We start from the raw sequence: 20,198 nt of genomic DNA, 5'->3' as shown, positions 1-20,198 counted from the left end.
GTAAGAATAAAGTATTGGGGGCAGGGAGAATTTATTTATATTTACCTCGCATGGATTTCCATAGCCCAAAAGTAAATTTGCTGCTTTGATGTCCCCATGAACATATTCATTTTCATGTATATATTCTAAGACATCCAGCTAGTGGGGGAAAACAAAACACACATTACAAAGGAAAACAGAATTTATATTTATATTATGATCATCCCTCTAAATATTACTTAGACTAGGGGTTCAGCAAGTATTAGTTGTTATGCGAGCAACTGAAGAAGTGTAATTTCACAGACTGAGCGTTTTCTTAACTGAAGGTGAAAAAGGTGGGGGTAACTGAACAGTTGATTAATGTAACAACAGTATTTAGCACATTTCATAGAGCGCTTTGAACAACCTCTTAAAATGTAAGGAGAGCCGTGCTGGATCAGACCAAAGACCCATCTAGTCCAGCATTCTGTTCCCACAGTGGCAAACCAGATGGCCCAATGGGAAGCCCACAAGCAGGACATGAGTGAAATAGCACCCTCCTGTTCGTGTTACCCAGAGAGTGTTGTACAGAGGCACACTGCCTCCAATATGGGAGGTAACGTTTCAGGAGTATTATCCCATTTACGAGGCTGGTGCCGGAGCGCATGTGTGCTGGGTCTAAACCCATGCACAGAGTTCATATTTGGAGTGCCGTCTTCCCAACTGCCACACTACATGAGCTTCCTAATATCACAGAATTGGTGACTAGATCTGCAAACCAATTTAAAGCATCTTGAATTGTACACATTTCGGTCAATTACATTGGCATAGGGGTAAACACAATTATTTCCTAAGAAACATTCTTCCTTTGGTTTTAAATGATGTTTGCATACGTGGCAGCCTGCGTTATCTTAGAGTAGGCTGACCATACGTACCGTTTTAAATGGGACAGTACGGTTTTTTTCATATTTCCCCACCGTCCCGTCGTTTTAATATAAATGTCAATTTTGTCCCGTTTTTAATTTTTTGAAAAAAACTGAACGCGCTTATCATAAGGCTCTATGCTAATCAATGAGTGCAGTAAAACTACTAGTGTGATGAAAGAGGAAGTTCCATTTCCTTTGTCCAGCCAGGGCCAGGCTTCTTGAGCGAGCGACAATCAGACGCCGCCCCCTGGCTTGTCTGCAGTGGCGAGGAATTCAAGAGGCGGTCGCTAAGCCCCATTCGGCGTGTGGGAGCCAGGAGGGCGAGTCTGACTGTTATTTCTACCATCATTCCACCCACAGAGATTCTTAATAAAACTTTTGTTATCATCTTACTTTTTCATGAATACAGAATATTACATAACCCCATCCCGTTTTTGTCATCCCAGTTTTGTCATCCGTTTTTGTCTCAAGGAAATATGGTCAGCCTACCTTAGAGGCAGTCCCTCCTGTGACAGAGAAATGGTGAAATGCCTCTTAAGACGGTGCTTGCCATCTACAGTTTGTGTAAATTCAGGGCCAAGGTGTCTTTCATGTGAACCGCCTCCTTTCATGTGAACCTGCCCACAACTTAAGGTCATCAGAGACCCTGCTGTATGTCCCACCCCTAGCGATGCAAAGTTGGTGGATACTCAAGACAGGACCCTTTCAGTAGCAGCACCCCGACTGTGGAATTCCCTCCCAAAGGAAATGAGACTGTCTTAGGGAGCAATCCTATGTCCCCTAGACAGCGTCTGGGGGACACAGAATTTTTCGGATTCCTGGCTCCACGCTCGAAGACAGGGCTCAGAGCCAGGAAACTGCGCTCCCCACCCTCTTCCCCTCATAGCCAGTGTGGCGAGAACCACACCGGCTGCCTCTCCATGCTCAGTAAACGGAACATGGAGATGGGGAAAGGAGGCATTCTTGGGGGTGGGGAGGGGATCTGGCTGAGTGACCAGACAGATTGGCAATTAATAAATTTAATAAATAAAATAAAAATAAAATAAATTAAGAGGCCGGGGCCACTGGTTTACCCTTTTTCCCATCACCGCCCCAGCCTCCTTCTCTCCCCCTCCCCAAAGTCTCCGCTAGATGGGTGAAACTCTAGGATACTCGTAAGTCTCCGAGTTCGCGGGCTTATGAGTACCCAGGGTGCAACCTATAGGACTGCACCCTCAGATGCACAGTAAAGATGGTCTCATTCCATCGGGGCTTTAATGGGGTAAAATGTTTTGACACTGCTCAGTTGTAATCTTGATGCTGCTTTCAAATTTTATTGTATAGTTTTTGACTCCTGTTTCTTGGTTTTATGTTAAATGTTAATGTTTTTATTGTACATCACCTCAAGTACCTGATAGGATAGGCAGAGGGTGTGATTTATAAATTACATCGAGTACTTCCACTAAAAATAGTATTTAAAAATATATGCGATGCTGGCTGGGGCATTCTGGGAGTTGGAGGACTTTTTTCTGACTAAACATGCCTAGGATTGGGTCCGATGAGTCTGGCCATCCATGAGAGGATCAGATTGCATGGCAAAATCCAGTTCCCACTCTGAGACTGGTGTCTGAAGATGTGAGAAGTTTCCAAGAAACCACCTTGAGTGCCATTGTTTGATAGAAAATACATAAACAACTTGGCTGGCTCAGGGGGAAACCATTATTAGGGTACTTCCTAATTGCAGGGCCCATTAAACATCTGGAGAACAACAGATGCTGTTGTACCTTTACCAAAACTAAATAGCTGTGGTCAGCAACCCGGATGGGACAATGCTGGAAGCTCCATATAAAGAGCAGGATAAAAATAAATTAATAACTGTTCATTTAAAAAAAAATAACTTCTTAACTATCCAATCAGTACAGCAATGGAAGAGGATACTGGAGGAAGTTGTGAAATCACCTCCTTAGAGGTCTTCCTTCCAAGCAAAGACACATACGCATCTGTCAGAGACTATTTAGATTACGAGTATCCAGGGCAGTTGCTTAAACTCAGTGGCCCATGGATTGACTTCCAGCTTTATGTTGTTACAGGATTCAATACAAATGGTCCGGAAACTTCAGCTGGTCCAAAACAGGGCAGCAAGATTGTTAACAGCAACTGGCCAATGAGCTCATATTACACCAGTATTTTTCCAGCTGCGCTGGCCGCCAGTCCATTTCCGGGCCCAATTCAAAGCACTGGTATTAACATTCAAAGCCCTTAATGGCTTGGGGCCAGGTTATCTGAAGGATCGCCTCCTCCCAAATGTGCCTGCCCAGACCTTAAGATCATCCTCAACAGTCCTTCTCTGTGAGCCCCTGCCAAAGGAAGTGAGGCGGGTGGCTACTAGGAAGAGGGCCTTTTCTGCTGTGGTACCCTGGCTGTGGAATGAGCTCCCTAGTGAGGTTCACCTGGCACCTACGCCATATTCCTTCTGGCGCCAGGTGAAGACCTTTTTATTCACCCAGGCATTTTAGTATTTTAGCTTTCTAGTCTTTTAGCTTTGCTGTTTTCAATCTGTATTTTAAATCCCCCCATTTCTGCTAGGTTTTATCTTGGTTTTATTCTGGCTGTATTGTTATATTGTGGTTTTAATGCTTTGATATTTTTGTATTGTTTTACTGTGGACTTTTTGGTTTTGATTTTTGTGAACTGCCCAGACGGCTTCGGCTATTGGGCAGTATAGAAATGAGATAAATATTTACCATTTGCACCCCAATCTGCACCACAGTTCCCTTGTTAAACCTTCGTCCTTCTCTTTCCAAGATGGTTTGCAAATCTTCGCCTAATCTTTCCATCACCATAAATCTGTAACTATTGCAACACAAAGAAAAAACATCATGTTCTGTTGCCTCTTAATATCATCAGCAACAGAACCCAATGCACACGAGTGTTCTAAGATGCCTTTTACTAGATTAGCCCATGGTCCAGCTAATCTAGTACTAGCTGGAGCAGCTCTCCATCACCTCAAGTGCAGCTTGGCAATCTGAAGCCTTTTTCCCTGGAGAGGCCAGGGGAAAAAACCTGAGACCTTCTCAGGAAAAGCATATGCTCCACCCACTGAGCTATAAATGTGGGATATACAAGAATTTTGTTCCTGTTCGCAAATCATGTGAACGTGGCTTGTTTGCAACCACAAACACGAACAGGAGTGTAATTCTCAGGAAACGTTTACAGTTCCCCGAGTGTACATTTGCATTCAAAAGTGCACATTTCCCCCCACAAACTGCATTTTCATGCTTTAATCTACGGGGGGGAAGTGTGCATTTGGGGTGTGCACTTAGAAAAGTACACTTTTTTTGGATTAGAAAATGCACACTTTCCCTGCTTGGAAAAAAAAGATATTCATGTTCCAGAGTGAGAACGAGCATCAAGGTGAAAAACAAAGGACTTCAACGAGCCTGAACATTACTTGTTCCCCCATCCTACTACAAACCTTCCTATATATGTGCACATGCGTGAAGTCTTCCTTACCTCTTGCCATTGTGTTCAGCCTGTCCTGATCCCCAGAAGATAGGAATCCCTAAAAACGCTAAACGTTTCAGCTTCATCCACTTCTTGACTGGCCAAAGGATAAAATTTAAAAGAAGAGCATTTTTTAAAATTTTTCTGTCTTTTCTAAAAGAAACATGCTTGAGTCTTAAGGTTTTTGAAACTGTTATCAGAAAACAATGCTATAAAAATAAAAATGCACATAACTACATTTGTGGAAGACAAAGACATCGTGGTTCAATGACTGATATGTGTTTGCAAGACCAGTATTCAACCAGATGACAGTATAAATACTATGTCGACTTGGGACTGTTCTTCTGCTCTGACTTACTGTGATCTTGTTTTGCAGCTCGCTGGTAGAATTTCAGTTCAGAAAACAAAGGCCCATTTTCACGGTATTCCTGTATTTTAAAAGAAAGATGGATGTATCAAGTTCTTTATTACTACTCATAAGTTTAGAGCCAAACTGCACATTACACGGGTAGTTAAGGCTTTTCTTTTTTACTCTAGTGTAAGCACATGCAACCCAGATTCAAACTCGGACCACCATATCCAGGGAGGGGAGGATTAAACTTCCCCATTCCACTTTTTCCCCAGAACTTCCCCCTACACGGGAGGGGGGCAGTAAGAGGGAAAACAGTCTCTAGTGCCATAAGTGGAGGTTTTTCTCTGTTTTTTACTTCCACCCCTGGGGGGATTTCAGGAAAAAACAGGGGAAAAGTTTAATCCTCCCTCCAAGAGCACAGGGATCCTGATCTGAATTGGGGCTACACGTGCTTACTCTAGAAACAAAACAGAGATGAAAGAGTGCAAGCTCCACAATTAGTCTAACATGTAGTTTGGCCCTTAGATTCTTTTTTAAACCTGCCAAAAGTCTTTTCTACAATGCAACCCTTGGATTACCTGCCGGAGTAACATGCAAGCCTTTTGTTTATCCAAGAACCTAGCTATCCAAAATGAGTTAGAGCTGCCCATTTCAAGACCACTGCCTTTATAGAAAAGGGAGGAAATACTTACAGCTATCTATTTAGTGTCATTATGGTGTACTGGTTGGACTAGGACAGGAGAGAGCTGGATTCAAATCCCCACTCAGGCTATGAAGCTCACTGGGTGGCCTTGTACCAGTAACGTACCCTCAGCCTAATCTACCTCAAAGGACTGTTGTGCTGATAAATAGGGAGGGGAGAACTGTGTATGCCACCTAAACTCTTTGGAGGAAAGGTGGGATAAAGTTGTAATAAATAATATGTCTGACCAAGGAACAGAATGTAGGGAAGGGCTATACAAGTATCCCAAGCTAGCTTCCCAGTGGCCCCTGCTGAGTTCTACAGGAGAGACCAGACATCCCCAACCTGGTGCCCTCCAGAAGCATTGGACTACAACTCCCAGAATCCCTGACATAGAGTATAGTCCAACAGATCTGGAGGACACCAGGTTGGAAAAGGCTCAAACAGAGTACCAGGGCTCCACTACAGGGGACAGGGAGAAGAGGCCTTCTTCCCTCCAGGCACACCTGACAGGCCTTTAGTAATGTACACTTCTATATTTATTAGAGTTTTCCTGGTCCACAGCTCAGCCAAACTACATCCATTTTCTAACCCAGTTACTACTGTATCCAGGATGGCTTTGTCTCCTTCACTCCATCCCAATTGCTGCAACCACCCTCTAATCTTCATGACGTTGTCTTCTCCTATGCAGTGCCCTGCAAATATTTTGCGCTACAACAGCAGCCCCAGCCAGGCCAAAGGCCGGGGATGGTGGAAGAGTTGTAGTCCACAACTTCTGCAGGGCACCAAGGGCTGTAGGACGTTACATGATACAGAGAGAGAGAGAGGAGGCAGCATTGAAATATACGAAGGACATCAAGAGTATAAAGCAGCATCACAAAATATGTACACAATATTTACAAGCGGACACACAGACACACCGGCCTGCTCAGCCAGCCACCGACATCCAAATGACATAGGGTAACTTGAATGTCTCATACTTCTTGCCAGATTAGATTCCTCATCCTGGCAAGAGGTTAACTGTAAAACTGCAATAGGGCCTATTAGTCCTATATGGATGAAGACTACAAGTTACATCAGGAAGTTATGTAATGCTGTTAGATATAGTAACTAACATCCTTGTGCCAAGGAATTTAATGTTATTTTTTTAAGATATGAAAATTACCACTTTAATGACATGCAGCGCACCATCGTCTACTGGAATATCAAGGCGAGGGGATGCTGCAAGATAGAATGTGGGTGGGAAGGAAAGAAAAGGTTATGGAAGCACTGATCCCGCTCTAGTACTTAACAGAATTATACACACACACAGAGAGAGACACACACACACACTTTTTTTTTTCTCTCTCTCTCTCTCTCCTTACTGTTTAATAAGGACCTTGCTGGAAATGAGTGAAATAATTTCAGGTATTTACCTATGTAGACTTTACCTTGTTTTCTTCATTACCGCTTCCCAGGATAAATCCCTCCTGTTCTTTTATGCCTATTCTTACAAATTGAAAAGCAAGGCTAAGAGATTGGCAGCTTGCCTCTAAGTCATCCAACGAGCGTGGCAGAGCAGAGGTTTGATCCCAAGGCCCCTCGACCTCTAGGGGGAACGTGTTCCTTGCACCTTCAAACATCTGGGCAAAAGGGGGAGGTTTCTCACCCTTCCGCAGCATAGGGACATGACCAAATGCAACTGCCTTTTTAGCTATGATACAGCTGCCTTTTGTTGCAGGAGTTGTCAAGTGGGGCTCTGTGGGCAATAACTGGCCTCCAGTGGAATTGTGCATCTGACTGCACACCAATTTGGTTCTTCTCCAGTAACAATGGAGCAGAAGAGGGAAACACAAGATGGAGCAGGGAAAGACGCTACTTGTTCCCAGCAGTGGCTCCGATTCTGGTGGGGCTGTGAATCCATTCTTTTTTATTATTGTTTTAATTTATTTTTCACAAGAAATTACAAAAAACCCACATTCTTATTAATTCAAAATCCCTCCCCAGTCCCTCCCCCAGCTCAAACAGTTTCAGGATTCTTCTTCTCCCCTCCTTTATTTTCTATCTCTGTTCCAGGGTAATATATAGATTCATCCTATTTCATTCCTTTATTATCCTTTTCTTTTCACGAGTCCCACAGATTTCTATAAGCTTCTATCAAAGTTGTTCCATCTGACTCTTTTTTCATAAAAATCTACGTATTTTTTCCAACCCTTCTTGAAAGTGTCTCGTCTTTATTCCTCTGTGCATTCTTAGCTTGTGTCAACTTTTCATTTATTGCTATGTCCCAGATTTTCTTTTTCCGCAAAGAAAAGAAAGGGCTATACAAGTATCCCAAGCTAGTGTCAACATCCGGGCTATCTTCCAACTACTTGCAATTAATTGCCTCACGGCTGTCAACAAAAAAGCAATGAATGTTTTTTTTCTTTAATCTATTTTCTTTTACAAACATATTCAATAAAGCTAATTCTGGTGTTTTACAAATCTGTTGATCAGTGATTTTCTATTTCTTGAAATATCTTGTCCCAAAATTTTCTAGCCCTCCTACGTTCCCACCACATATGTATTTGAGTACCATTATGTCCACATTCTCTCCAACACAACCGTGATAGATTCTTATTCCTTTTTGCTAACTTCACTGGTGTCAAATACCACTTCTGAACCAACTGTAATCCATCTTCTTTTACTTCGGTAGATATTGCTTGAAAGGGAAACCTATCTGAAAGTTGTTTCCAGTCTTTTTCCTCTATCACCTCATCAATATCTCTTTCCCATATCTGCTTTATTGTTACATTCCCCCTTATCTCCGGCTTTATCAGCATTTTATATATTAGGGTTATTGTACCTTTATATCTTAACTGATAATTATCTACAATTTTTTTCCCCATTTTGTTAAATCGCTTGAACTTTGCCTTCTTATCCTTCTAATTCTTATACAGTTACCGATTTGCATCCATACTGACCATGGCATTCCCATACTTTGTACACGACTATTCCGTATTTCTTGTGTTACAGGATTCAGCTGTTCATACAAATTTATCATTTCTTATCTTACCTTATTCAATCTTATTTCTTTCAACTTATTTTTCCCCACTGCTTTCCCTTTTATATCAAACTCCAGGCACGCCCAAATTAGTATCAATGGAGGAACCCCTGGCATTAGTTTCTCTTCCCTGAAGTTCCATGCTTTTAATAATCCTTTTATTGTACTTCCATTATTTCTTATTTGTTGTTTTATATACTTAATATAAAACGTATTTTGTAATTCCTCTTCCTTTAACCCCATCAATTCCCTCTCTATTTCTATCCAATTTACCCACTGTGAATCCATTCTGGGTTTTAGTCAGAGCCAGGCAGAACTCTAAAGGAGCTATCCAAGGTGCAGAACCTCTTTGGGGGATAGGGTTCAAAACCTTGGATAGCTCCTTCAGAGTTCTGGCTGATTCTGACTAAAACCCAGAATGGATTCACAGCCCCACCGAAATCGGAGCCACCAGCCTCCACTGCTTGTTCCCCAATTTTTGCCCAAATATGGGCAATAACATCACACTGCAGAAACAATGTGATTCCAACATGATCCACAGCTGGTTTATCGAGTGCGTCATCTCCAACCACTGATTCTCTTGCACCTAGCAGGCCGTGAGTGCTCCTTATAATCCATACGCTAGCCTGGTCCCTTCCACATCTTATTACATACATCAACCTCTTCTCACCCACCTAGCACCTGGCATACAACTTCCCAAGTGCTAGGCTTTCAGTGAAGCTTAGAAAGTCTCTTCAGAGAGTATAAAAGAAGTGTGTGAACTGAGTAGGGATGTACGAAAGTCACTTACCTGGTCCCGCAGCTTGCTTCGCGGTGGGGGGGAGGCGCTTTGGTTCTCCCCCCAAAGTTCAGGCCAGGGGGGGAGGCACCTTGCCTCGCCCGGCCGAAATTCAGGCTGGGGAGAAGCGCCCCGTCTCCCCGGCCGCGAAATACAAAAGTGGAAAAAAAACAACCACCACACCCGTGATAGGCTACGTAATGATTTACGTAGCCTATCACGGCTAGATTTCCAAAGTCAGCCGTGATAGGCTACGTAAATCGTTACATAGCCTATCATGGGTGACTTTTTGGGGGAAAAAAAAAACCGCATATGCAAATGGCGGCGCCCATGGGCGCCGCCATTTGCGTTCCTTATTTGGTCCCGGGTAGTCTACGTAAAGATTTACATAGACTACGGCGAAAATAAGGGCGACGCAAATAGCGTGCCCGCTATTTGTGTACGCGCTTTTTTTTTTTTTTCAAAGTCACCCGTGATAGGCTACGTAACGATTTACGTAGCCTATTACGGCTGACTTTGGAAATCTAGCCGTGATAGGCTACGTAAATCGTTACGTAGCCTATCACGTCTTTGTTTTTTTTACTTTATTTTGTAATGGCGGCAGCCGCAGCCAGTCGGAAGACCAGCCACCGCCCCCACCCCCGCCGAACCGCCGCCGAGAGGGACATTCGCAGGAGGTAAGTCCCATCCCGGGGGGGGGTGGAGAATTTCACCGCCAATTTCGGGGGGCCGAATGCGTTGGCATTCGGCCTCCCCGAGATTCGTGGAGAAATTCTCCGCCATCCTTAGAACAGAGTAACTGAAGTCAGATTTTACTATGCCAATTTGATGAACCAGCCTGCAAGCAGCTGAGAGCTAGAACATAGGGCTTTTCTACACAAAGCATTTATTGTGTGGTCAACGTTCCCTACTCATGGTTGTTTATGGTTTCTTTAGACAGCGACATGACCTTCCAGTTTCACTTCTGTGTCTAATGAGCACTTTTAGAAAGTTTTTTAGAGCAGGGCAAACGCGGCATTTAATTGCGAAAGCAAAAGACACCACTTTTTCCACTTGTGTATTTGTGCTATTGCACTGTACCACAGTGCCACCTAGAGGTTATGTAGCGGAAAAGCAGAAAGGGAAACGCTCTTTGTGTAGCGCTAGGATCTCAATTCTGCAACAAAACCAAAAGGAGATTCGGATTAACAGGGGATTAATCACGTAGAAAGCTCATACACTGCCACCCCGTCCCCCAGGCTTACAAAACTGGCCATCTTGCCCTATGCAGCCCCTGCCAACCAGGTGCCTTCCAGATATGCTTTTTCCCCTTTCCCTGATTGAAACTCTTCGTACCCAACTCTGAATAAAATGCAGTGTTTTACTTGACTTGCACCTCAGCATTAATTCATGAAATGAAACCTCCATGAACCTATTGTACATTAAGTCAGACATTTGGTCCATCTAGCCTAGCACTGTCTTTTCCAACAGGTCTTCCCTGGACTTACTATCCAGAGGCTGAATCTAGGAGCTTCTGCATGCAGACCATCAGCTCCACCGCTGCGCCACAACACTCCCCCGCCGCTTTTATTAGTTTTAATAAGCAAAAGTAACAGTAGAGCACACTTCTGGAGGAAATTGCATTTCCCTCCCCCTGCTCACTGTCAGCCTGGCACCACAGCACCCAGAAGTCCGACAAAAGTAACTTGCTAGTTTTGCTTGCCAGTTGGAGCCTGCCAACGGCGGCTCATTTTTGTGGCCACCAACTCCTGGAATAATGGAGAAAGCCTCTGCAGTAGATCTTAGGGAGTCAGTTTTGTAGGCAAAGTTTACACAGTGGGGAGAGCAAAAACTGTGCCTATTGGCAATTAAAGAGAATTCCCAACTCCTGTCCACAGCTGATCTCATTGCTGCCGCTGGAGGTTTTGGCAACGGACGCTTGTTTTGCAAACACGGACGGCCTCAAGAAAGCGGATTTGTGTGTGTGCGCGTTTTAAAAAATCCAGTGGTTATGAAAATTTGAAGAGGGATAATTTCCTCCGAGCTTAGTTTATACACTGACATTGCAGTATCCATGATTTGTAGACATATTTCAGGACCGCGAAGTACAAATGAAGTTAAAATATTTTGAAGGAAAACAACAACACTTCTTTCTCTCACAACGTGATTGCTTTCATGGTTTTCCTCATCCTCTACCCATTCCTCCTGTAACCCCCCCCCCCTTCCATTTACATCTAAACTCGTGCAGTAAATGGTTTGAAACAGCTGATGCTGTAGCATGGCTGAAGCTAAGTGGACTTGAAACTGATCAACGCCCAAAGGGGAAACCAAAAGCGAGCCCCATTTAAGCAAATCTCAGCTCTGCAAAGGGAAAGCAGGGTAAGGAGATAATAATTTTACATTATATAAACTATACTATCCTTATAGCTAGGATAAAGGATTCATTAGTCAGATCCTGCCAAGGGATTCAAAAGTGGGACCTGAGCGAGTAATCTAGCCAGGACTGTGCATGGTCAAGCCTCAAAATTTTTAATGCGTTCTACGTCGGGTTACCCTTGAAGACGGTTTGGAAGCTGCAGCTGGTACAGAACGTGGCGGCTCACCCGAGTCAAGGCAGCTGCCTGCGAGATCACATCACTCCAGTGCTGAAGGAGTTGCACTGGTTACCAGTTGTTTTCCGGGCCAAATTCAAGGTGTTGGTTTTGACCTTTAAAACCCTATACGGTTCTGGCCCAGCCTATCTCAAGGAGCGCCTCCAGCAACACCAGACAGGCTGCTTAACAAGATCAGCCTTGGATGGCCTTCTCTCTGTCCCATCAGCCAAGACAACTAGACTGGTGGGGACAAGGGAGAGGGCCTTCTCTGTGGTGGCCCCCACTCTGTGGAACTCCCTCCCTAGGGAACTCCGCCATGCCCCCTCTTTAATGAGCTTCTGCTGTGCATTAAAAACGAGGTTGTTTAGGCAGGCATTTGGATTGGGTTAGGGTATTTTTAGAAATATGGTGTTTTTACTGTAGAATTTTATTGTTTTAAACTGTTTTATTATACACTTTGTACATCGCCCAGAGTGGCTGGGTGACCGGCCAGATGGGCGATTAATAAATTTAATAAATAAATAAATGTGGATCTTTTCACAGGCTTCTTCCCTTCTTAGGTTTTCACAGGCTTCTTACTGTGAAAGTAACCATTCCACTTGGATCTTCCACTTCCTTCCTTTAAAGCATGCTGAAAATCTATGCAGTTCTCCTCTTCTTTGTGACATTATATGCTACTTCAAATATGCAGCAAATCCAAACACCTTAACCTTTGGACTACACCGATTTTCTCCTGAAAATCACCTTCGATCGTGCCAGAGTGATTTCAGATTTTTGTGTATTTCTTGTCTCTTTTAACCTACTGTTCTGCATAAAGACATATTCAAAGCGGCATACAATGAGATCAATTAAAACAACTAGCATGAAGCAGCAACAGCAGCAGCACAAAAAAAAGAAAACAGTAAAACTGAATCACTAAAAGCCTGTGTGAATAAAAATACACAATTCATTGTGCAACCCCTGTCTAGGGGTGCTTCCAGTGAGAGAGCTCCTAGCACTGCAAATCAAAATACATTATGCAGGAATTCTGTTTTTCCCTCCTTAATGGATTATTTTTTTGCGGAAAGAAAAAAGACAGAAACAGCAGTGGGAAAACACAAGGAGGGTCGCACAATGAAGACGAGCTTGTCTGGACTCCATGTAGAATTCCATGAATGAGGCAGGACAATTGCATGATGCCAAGTCTCATCTGGAAGCACCCAATAAAAGGGAAGAGGGAGCCTGTCAGCTCTCACCAGCAAGGACATGCCACAACTGCGGTGCCACCACTGAGAAGGCCCTGTCCCATCCACAAACTGTACTTCCAACAATGAGAGGAAGGATAGAAAGCAAGGAAGGCCAACCTCGAGGCTTAGGCAGGTTCGTATGGGTGAAGGTTCTAATTGCACCTGGAAATGGATACCCAACCAGTTGCACTTTCTGAATAGTCTTCAAAAGCAGCCCCAAATAGATATGGAAATTTGGGTGGGATAGGGAGGAGAAGGGAAGAAAAAGACAGGGAATAAGTATGAGGCACTAGCATTTCCAGTTCCTTGCCCATTACATAAATCAAAAGCTGTTCCAAGAATGCACTCCTAGATGAACTAGTCAGAGAGTATCTTATTCCCATCTCTAAATGAATTCCATACTAAAAGGAATATATAGTTTTTAATCAAGCCCAGATAGCAGAACGCTACCAATGTTTATTTCTGGGTACCCGCTACCAGTATACTAAATATTAATAACAAAGTTGCCTCTTGCAGCTATGGAAACTAATGTTTGACTTTCAGAGCCGACTTTGACCTTAGGAGCAAAAGCGATGTGCTTCAGCATTTCTAGATGTCCCTCTAGGCTCTGGAATGCTTAACTGCACTGCGCATGGTGGCGTCTGGCATAGCTCAGCTCCTGACCATCTGCTCTCCTGTCTCCGTGCCCATCCAGAAGGTGGCCTGCCGGTTTCAACAGGGCCTAGATGCCAATTAAAAGACAAGTTTGGAAGTATCCTCCACAACACAGCCTGTGCCATAAGTCGATGCCAATTTTAGGAACACGTATCCTAGAGAACTGCCCGGCGAACTGCACATCTCCTTACGGACACCCAAGAACAAAACATCTGTGGATTCTTCTTTCTAACCCACTGGCTTGCATCCTTGTCGTTGGTCTCCTTAATCGGTTGCACTGATGAAGAATCGTCAAGAGACAGAGGCCAAAGGAGACCACCTCCTTCCAAAAGCCATTGGGCTGTAAGTGTGCCATGATTCTGTACAAGAGCAGAAGCAGTGAAGGGTCCATAACCCAACTTCCTGAGAATCTCAGCGTACATTTAAAAAGATTCTAGCCCTTATAGTTATGAAGTCAGGCTTGAAAGTGACTCAGAGATTTAACCATTTTCCAGAGGTATAAACAACTGTAACAACAGACACACAAAGACCCAGAGATCAGTAAGATCAAAAGTGGCAATTACCAATATAAAAATTAAAATCACAGCCATAGAATCAAACACCAGTTTGGCAGTGGTACATATTAAAGAGTGCATGCAGTCTTTCATAAGCAAACGGACAAACTTTGAGAGACAGCATGCGGTAACAGCTGGAAAAAAATTGAAAAAAACGTGTCAGCTGACATCTCACAAGCATGGCTGAGTAAGATTTCCAGGGGCTGGGAGCAGGGTTTCCATACACAGCCCCTTCTCTCATGACTTGTAAATCCAGAATAAATTATGCAAAGTATGAGGAATGCAAAATGTCATGAAACTGAAAAACAATCATGCTGAGCTGCATCATTTATTGACGTCATAGAACCCCACTATTCTATAAGAGCAACTGTACTGGATGTGACCAATGGCCCACCTATCCCAGGGACAGTATTTATTTATTAAATATATTAATAAATTTATCCAATCAGTATCCAATCAGATATAAATACAACATACATTACATTGGGCTAGCATAAGGGAACTCTTAACGCAGCCTCTCCCAACCTGGTCTCCTCCAGATATGTTGGGACTACAACTCCCATAATTCCCAGCCAATGGCCATGCTGCTTGGGAATTATGGGAGTGGCAGCCCAACACATGCTGCTCTAACACAATGCCAGTGGCTTCCACTACTGTCAGCCATATTGGAGTATGGAAGAAAACGTGTCTTCCTGTGGAACTCAGTACCATACATGCCACAGGGCTGAGCTGTAGACCCCACCCCTTTCCATATGGGGTTCAGTTCCTGCTTCGATTCCAGATTCCAGAAGGTGGCGCTGGGGCGGAAGAGGCGGTCTACAGCTCAGACCTGTGGCATTTACAGTGCTGAGTTCCACAGGAAGACACGTTTTCTTCCATACTCCAATAGGAAACATGAAACCAAGTGAGGTCATTCATAGATTGAGAGTGAGGTTCTATCAGTATGCTGATGTCTTCCAGGTTTATGCTTCTCCTCTTTGTCAGATTCATCCGAAACAGCGAACGTGCTGAATCGGTGCCTGGGATCAGCAATGGACTGGATGAGGGCCAATAAACTGAACCTCAATCCCAACAAGATGGAGGTACCACTGGTAATTCCATCTAATCGGGGAAGTGGTGTTCATTCTGCTCTTGGACTGTTCAAACAACACGCTAACCCAGACTCAGCGGCTCAGTGTGAGTTGTTGCTGAACCACAGGTTAGCGTGTTGTGTGAACCCAGGACATTTTCCGCAGGGTGGCTTGTTAATCATACAGTGTGGCTTGTTAATCATACAGTGTGGCTGGTTAACCACCTTGAACAACTCAACAAGCCATGGGTTCTCAAGATGGCTTGTTCGAGAAAAATAAGCCACACTAGATGGTTAACAAGTCACCATGTGGAAAATGTCCTGGCTTCAGGCTACATGCTAACCCATGGTTCAACAAATAACTCATGGTTCAACAACAACCCATACCCAACTACTGAGTGTGGGTTAGTGTGTTGTGTGAACCCATACTCTGGGTGGGGTTGAACTCCTTCTAAAGCAGGGGTTGGCAGCCTGGTGCCATGCACATGTTTTGAACTACAACTCTCCTAAGCCCCCCAGCAGAAACAATGGTCAGACATTGCAGTCCAAAACATCTGGAGGGTGCCAGGTTGCCTACCCCTGATCTACAGTGCCAGGTTTGCAGTCTGGGGAGGCTCCTAATTGACGCAGCACTGTCGCTGGAGGCCCAAATGGCATGTACAGCACACAGAGTATTACCCCAGATCAGGTTTGTGTGCAAGCTGTGACTCTCTGGTAACCTCTACTTAAGACTTCTGCAGTGTGTTGAGCATAATGCACCCTTTGAAGATGTCTCAGAAACTTCAGGGAGTACAAAATGCAGCTGTTAAGCTACTAACTAGGAACTGCTTTAGGGTATTTATCTTACCACTGCTTAAATGGACACATTGCCTGCTGGTCCATTTCCAAGCAGAGTACAGAGTGCTAGTAAAAAGGTAAAAGGTAAAGGTGTCCCCAAGCAGTCGTGTCCGACTCTAGGGTGCGGTGCTCATCCCCGTTTCTAAGCCGAAGAGCCAGCGCTGTCCGAAGACGCTTCCGTGGCCATGTGGCCGGCATGACTGAACACCGAGGTGCACGGAATGCTGTTACCTTTCCCGCCGGGGCGGTGCCTATTTATCTACTTGCAATTTCTTGCTTTTTAACTGCCAGGTTGGCAGGAGCTGGGACTGAAGACAAGAGCTCACTCCGTCACGCGGCACTCGGGTCTCGAACTGCTGACCTGCCGACCTTCCAGTCTGCAGTTCAGCGTCTTAACCACTAAGCCACCTTTAAAGCTCTAAACGACTTGGGCATCTGAAGGACCGCCTTCTACTATGAGCATCCCCAAACCTTATGCTCCATATCACTCCTCCACATGCCCCACCATCTGAGGTCAGGCAATCAGTGACAGGAGCAACTTATCTCTCAGTTTTGGCACCTCGGATCCCTTTTAGAAACCATTTTCTCACCAGAACATCAGCATGGTTTAGTGCACAGGGTGTCTGATGTGGCCCAGGGAGACCTGGGTTCAAATCTTCGTTCAGCTATGAAGCTCAATGGGTGGTCTTAGGCCAGTCACCCACTCAACTTGGCCTTACCTGCCTCACAGGTTTGCTGTGAGGATATAATTAGCTAATTCCCATTTACACCATCCTTGGAAAGAAAGGCAGGATACCAACGTGATCAATACTGAAGAGCATTATTAATTGTTTATACAGAACCACACATGTGCCTAGACTTTAACAGCAAAAAATGCACCAGTTCTTTAATTACAATGAGTAGCAAACTCTTCCTCCTCTCTCCCCAAAATATTTTCCACCACTCCATTTGCTCCCCAAATCCCCAGCTTTCAATCACAGCGTATATGTATAGCAACATCCTTGTTCCCCCAATAATGATCTTTGCCACTCCTGCACTCCCCCCAACTATATACTTTACCTAAGTAGATCAGTCCAAATCCTCCCTGGGCAATCTTACGACCCAGTCTCCACTCCCTTTTTTCATTATCTTTCAGTATTACTCCTTCCTGAAGAGGAATAGGAAGGTTGTATTTTTCATGCCTTTTGGGAGGCATCACACCTTAACGGGGGGAAAAAGGCAATATTTAGGAAAAGTGGCATATGATGTTTTCCCATACCCTTCTCATATGTGTGCGCAAAGGCCAATCATTCAGGTTTACGGAATGGCCCACTGGATTGCATCTCAGTATATAATTCCCCTAGATTTATAGAAAGGTCTGCTTATAGAATCATAGGGCTGGAAGGGGCCTACAAGACCACAGAGTCCAACCCCCTGCTCAGTGCAGGAAGCCTGATTCCCAGGCGGTCTCCCATCCAAGTACTAACCAGGGCTGACCCTGCTTAGCTTCTGAGATCAGACAAGATTGGGTGCATCCAGCCCTAACTCGGTAACCAAGTAACTGGTAACCAGACTTCTCTCCCATCCTAAAACAAAACAGAACTAGGATTGCTGCTCTTTTCTCCATTCCTCCTTCCATGCATGTTTAATAGCAGCATGACATCTAGAAATTTAGGAGGAAAGGCTTTTCCTGGCATTGAGGTAATGGGTGGGAAAAAAGAGTCACCTGTTTAATTTCTGTTTGCCAGACTGCTGCAAAAGACACAAAAAACAAGACCTGGAGAAAGAAAGAAAGAAAGAAAGAAACTCAAAGAAAAGAGGAAGAGCTGTTCTGTATGCATTTGTTCTTTTCCAAGGCAAAAGGAGATAGCATGCTTCTCCAATCTGGTGCCTTTGAGTTCTTTTAAGCCACAAGTCCCATCAGCCACAGCCAGCACAACCAATGATCAGGAACGGCTGGGGTTGTAGCCCAAAACATCTCAAGGGCCCCAGGCTGGGGAAGCCTGTTGTAAGGCCTGCTCGCCTTACAACATCTGAATGTTACATATTCTTAATCCCTACTCCCTCCCAATTCTTTTGCTTTCTGGGCTATGTTTAGAGCAGGTAAAGAACTGTTGGGTTACTCTTATGTAAAGCTCTGAGGTTTGAATAAGGCATGACCATAAACATGCAGCTGCCACTGAAAATGGCATTTTATTTATTTTAGGCCACTGTTGAGTAAAGGACACTGGACTAGATGGGTGTTTTGTCTGAAGCGGCAGGGCTCTTACATGGATCACTCCCCACTCCCTAGCACCTAGAAAAATTTACCTTGTATTGCAATACCTTGAGCACAATTTGGGCAGCTTTAAAAGGACTAGGCAAATTCCAGGAGAAGGCTATCAATGGCTACTGGTCCTGATGCCTCTATGCTACTTCCAGTATGCCCATATACACCCGTTGCTGGGGAACTTGGGCAGGAGGGTAGTATTACACTCGTGCCCTGCTTGTGGGTTCCTGGTCGACAGCTGGTTGGCCACTGTGTGAACAGAGTGCTGGACAAGATGGACCCTGGGTCATCCAGCAGGGCTCTTCATATGCTAAGAGTGAACTCATGCGCCAAACATGGATCCTTATGTAGGCAGAATCCACACATAAGAGGGATGTACCTGCAGGCTTGGAGGAACCTCCAGGGATGTTGGAGGGTTGCAGGTACACAGAAAAATTCTTTAGTGACGAACCCTACTGGGGGTGTTGCAAGGGGGCAGGAAACATCTCAGCAAGGGCTGAAAAGACCCAGCAGGCACAGGCGCAACTGACTGTTGGGGGTCAGGGCACAAACAGAAAACTGGGGGGGGGGGGAGCAGTATGGGGTATCTTGGAAGTGAGCATAGCTAGCTGGCTGAGGCCCTGAAAGTGGTACTCTGTGCTGCAACATCGCGTTGCAGAGCCCACCTACCCTCGGAATAGCGATACCTTGCTGGAGTTATCTCAGCCAACCTCGCTGTTTTTCCCAGTCCAAATTTGCAATGGGGCAGGAGGAGAGACGAGAGAGGCTATGGGAGAAAAAGAAAAAACCCTCGCTGTCCTGGCAGAGGCGAGGCGAGGCACACCAACGTGTCAGGAAGGAGTCCATGGTCGCCCCTTCTCCCCCTCACCCACCCCGGCCCCCCTTTTCCTTCTCCCTACCAACCAGACCACCTACCCCTGGAGAAGAGGGCGGGCTCCCCGCCTCTGTCTCTCGGGCTTAAAAGTCAGGGCACAAGGCAGGGAGGGTCCCCTCCTGGGAAGCGCGCGTCCTGCGCCGGCTTCCCTCTTCCTGAGCCGCCTGCCGCCACGCCGAGGACGGCCCTCCCGCGCCCGGCCTGTCGCAAGGGAGCTCCCACGCGCCGCGCCGCGCCGCGCCGCGTGGGAGCCGCGCCCGGTCACGTGCGCACGCGCCCAGGGGCCGGCCGCGGGGGTGCCGGCAACGCCGCGCCTCCCTCCCTCCCTCCGCGCGGGGCCCCGGGGCGGGAGAGGCGCGCCCCCTCCTCCGCCCGGCCTATCGGAGCAGCGGAGGGCGGGACGCGCCGGCCTCCCGGCCCTCACCCGCGGCGAACGCGCCCGCGCGGGGACGGAGGAGGCGCGGGGGGCCGGCCGGGCCCTGCTCGCGCCTTTGTTCGCTTGCGCACGTTACGAAAGGGAGGGAGGAAAGAAAGACGGACGGGCGGAGAGGACGGATGGAAGGAGGGAGGGAGAAAAAAGGGGGGAGAGAGAGAGGAGGGAAGGAGAAAGGAGAGAAAGAGGGAGGGAGAAAAGGGGAGAGGAGGGAGGGAAAGAGGGAGAGAGAGAAGGGAGGGAAAGAGGGAGGGAGAGAGAAGGGGGAGAGAGAAAGGAGGGAAAGAGGGAAGGAGAAGAGGGGAGAGAAGGGAGGGAAAGAGGGAGGGAAAGAGGGAGGGAGAAAAAAGGGGGAGAGAGAAAGGAGGGAAAGAGGGAAGGAGAAGAGGGGAGAGAAGGGAGGGAAAGAGGGAGAGAGAGAAAGGAGGGAAAGAGGGAGGGAGAAAAGGAGAGAAAGAGGGAGGGAGAAAAGGGGAGAAAGAGGGAGGGAGAAAAGGAGAGAAAGAGGGAGGGAGAAAAGGGGAGAGAA

At 45.7% G+C, this 20,198-nt stretch overlaps 1 protein-coding gene across 12 annotated transcripts in view; it reads right to left on the bottom strand.

Moving 5' to 3' along the window:
- VRK2 (VRK serine/threonine kinase 2) overlaps window positions 1-19,515 on the bottom strand; it is a 70,772-nt gene extending 51,257 nt beyond the window's left edge. The window contains exons 1-9 of one of the 12 annotated variants that reach the window (XM_084829286.1): window positions 19,278-19,515; window positions 19,032-19,160; window positions 17,820-17,870; window positions 17,174-17,314; window positions 6,567-6,622; window positions 4,726-4,795; window positions 4,377-4,464; window positions 3,608-3,716; window positions 46-138 (exon numbers count right to left, since the gene is read on the bottom strand). In XM_084829286.1, the coding sequence (XP_084685412.1) occupies window positions 46-138; window positions 3,608-3,716; window positions 4,377-4,464; window positions 4,726-4,795; window positions 6,567-6,622; window positions 17,174-17,309 (552 nt within the window). In that variant the 5' untranslated portion in view covers window positions 17,310-17,314; window positions 17,820-17,870; window positions 19,032-19,160; window positions 19,278-19,515. The remainder of the gene's footprint in view (window positions 1-45; window positions 139-3,607; window positions 3,717-4,376; window positions 4,465-4,725; window positions 4,796-6,566; window positions 6,623-17,173; window positions 17,315-17,819; window positions 17,871-19,031; window positions 19,161-19,277) is intronic. The other 11 variants (XM_084829287.1, XM_084829294.1, XM_084829293.1 and 8 more) reach the window with 11 other exon arrangements.
- Window positions 19,516-20,198: the final 683 nt, after the last annotated feature.

Source organism: Heloderma suspectum, chromosome 1 (genome assembly GCF_057233095.1).
Source record: "Heloderma suspectum isolate Gila_16-S chromosome 1, 16-S_ref, whole genome shotgun sequence".
Taxonomy (NCBI): domain Eukaryota; kingdom Metazoa; phylum Chordata; class Lepidosauria; order Squamata; family Helodermatidae; genus Heloderma; species Heloderma suspectum.
The sequence above is the reverse complement of the archived record's forward strand: the minus strand, read 5'-3'. Positions and strand labels throughout refer to the sequence as shown.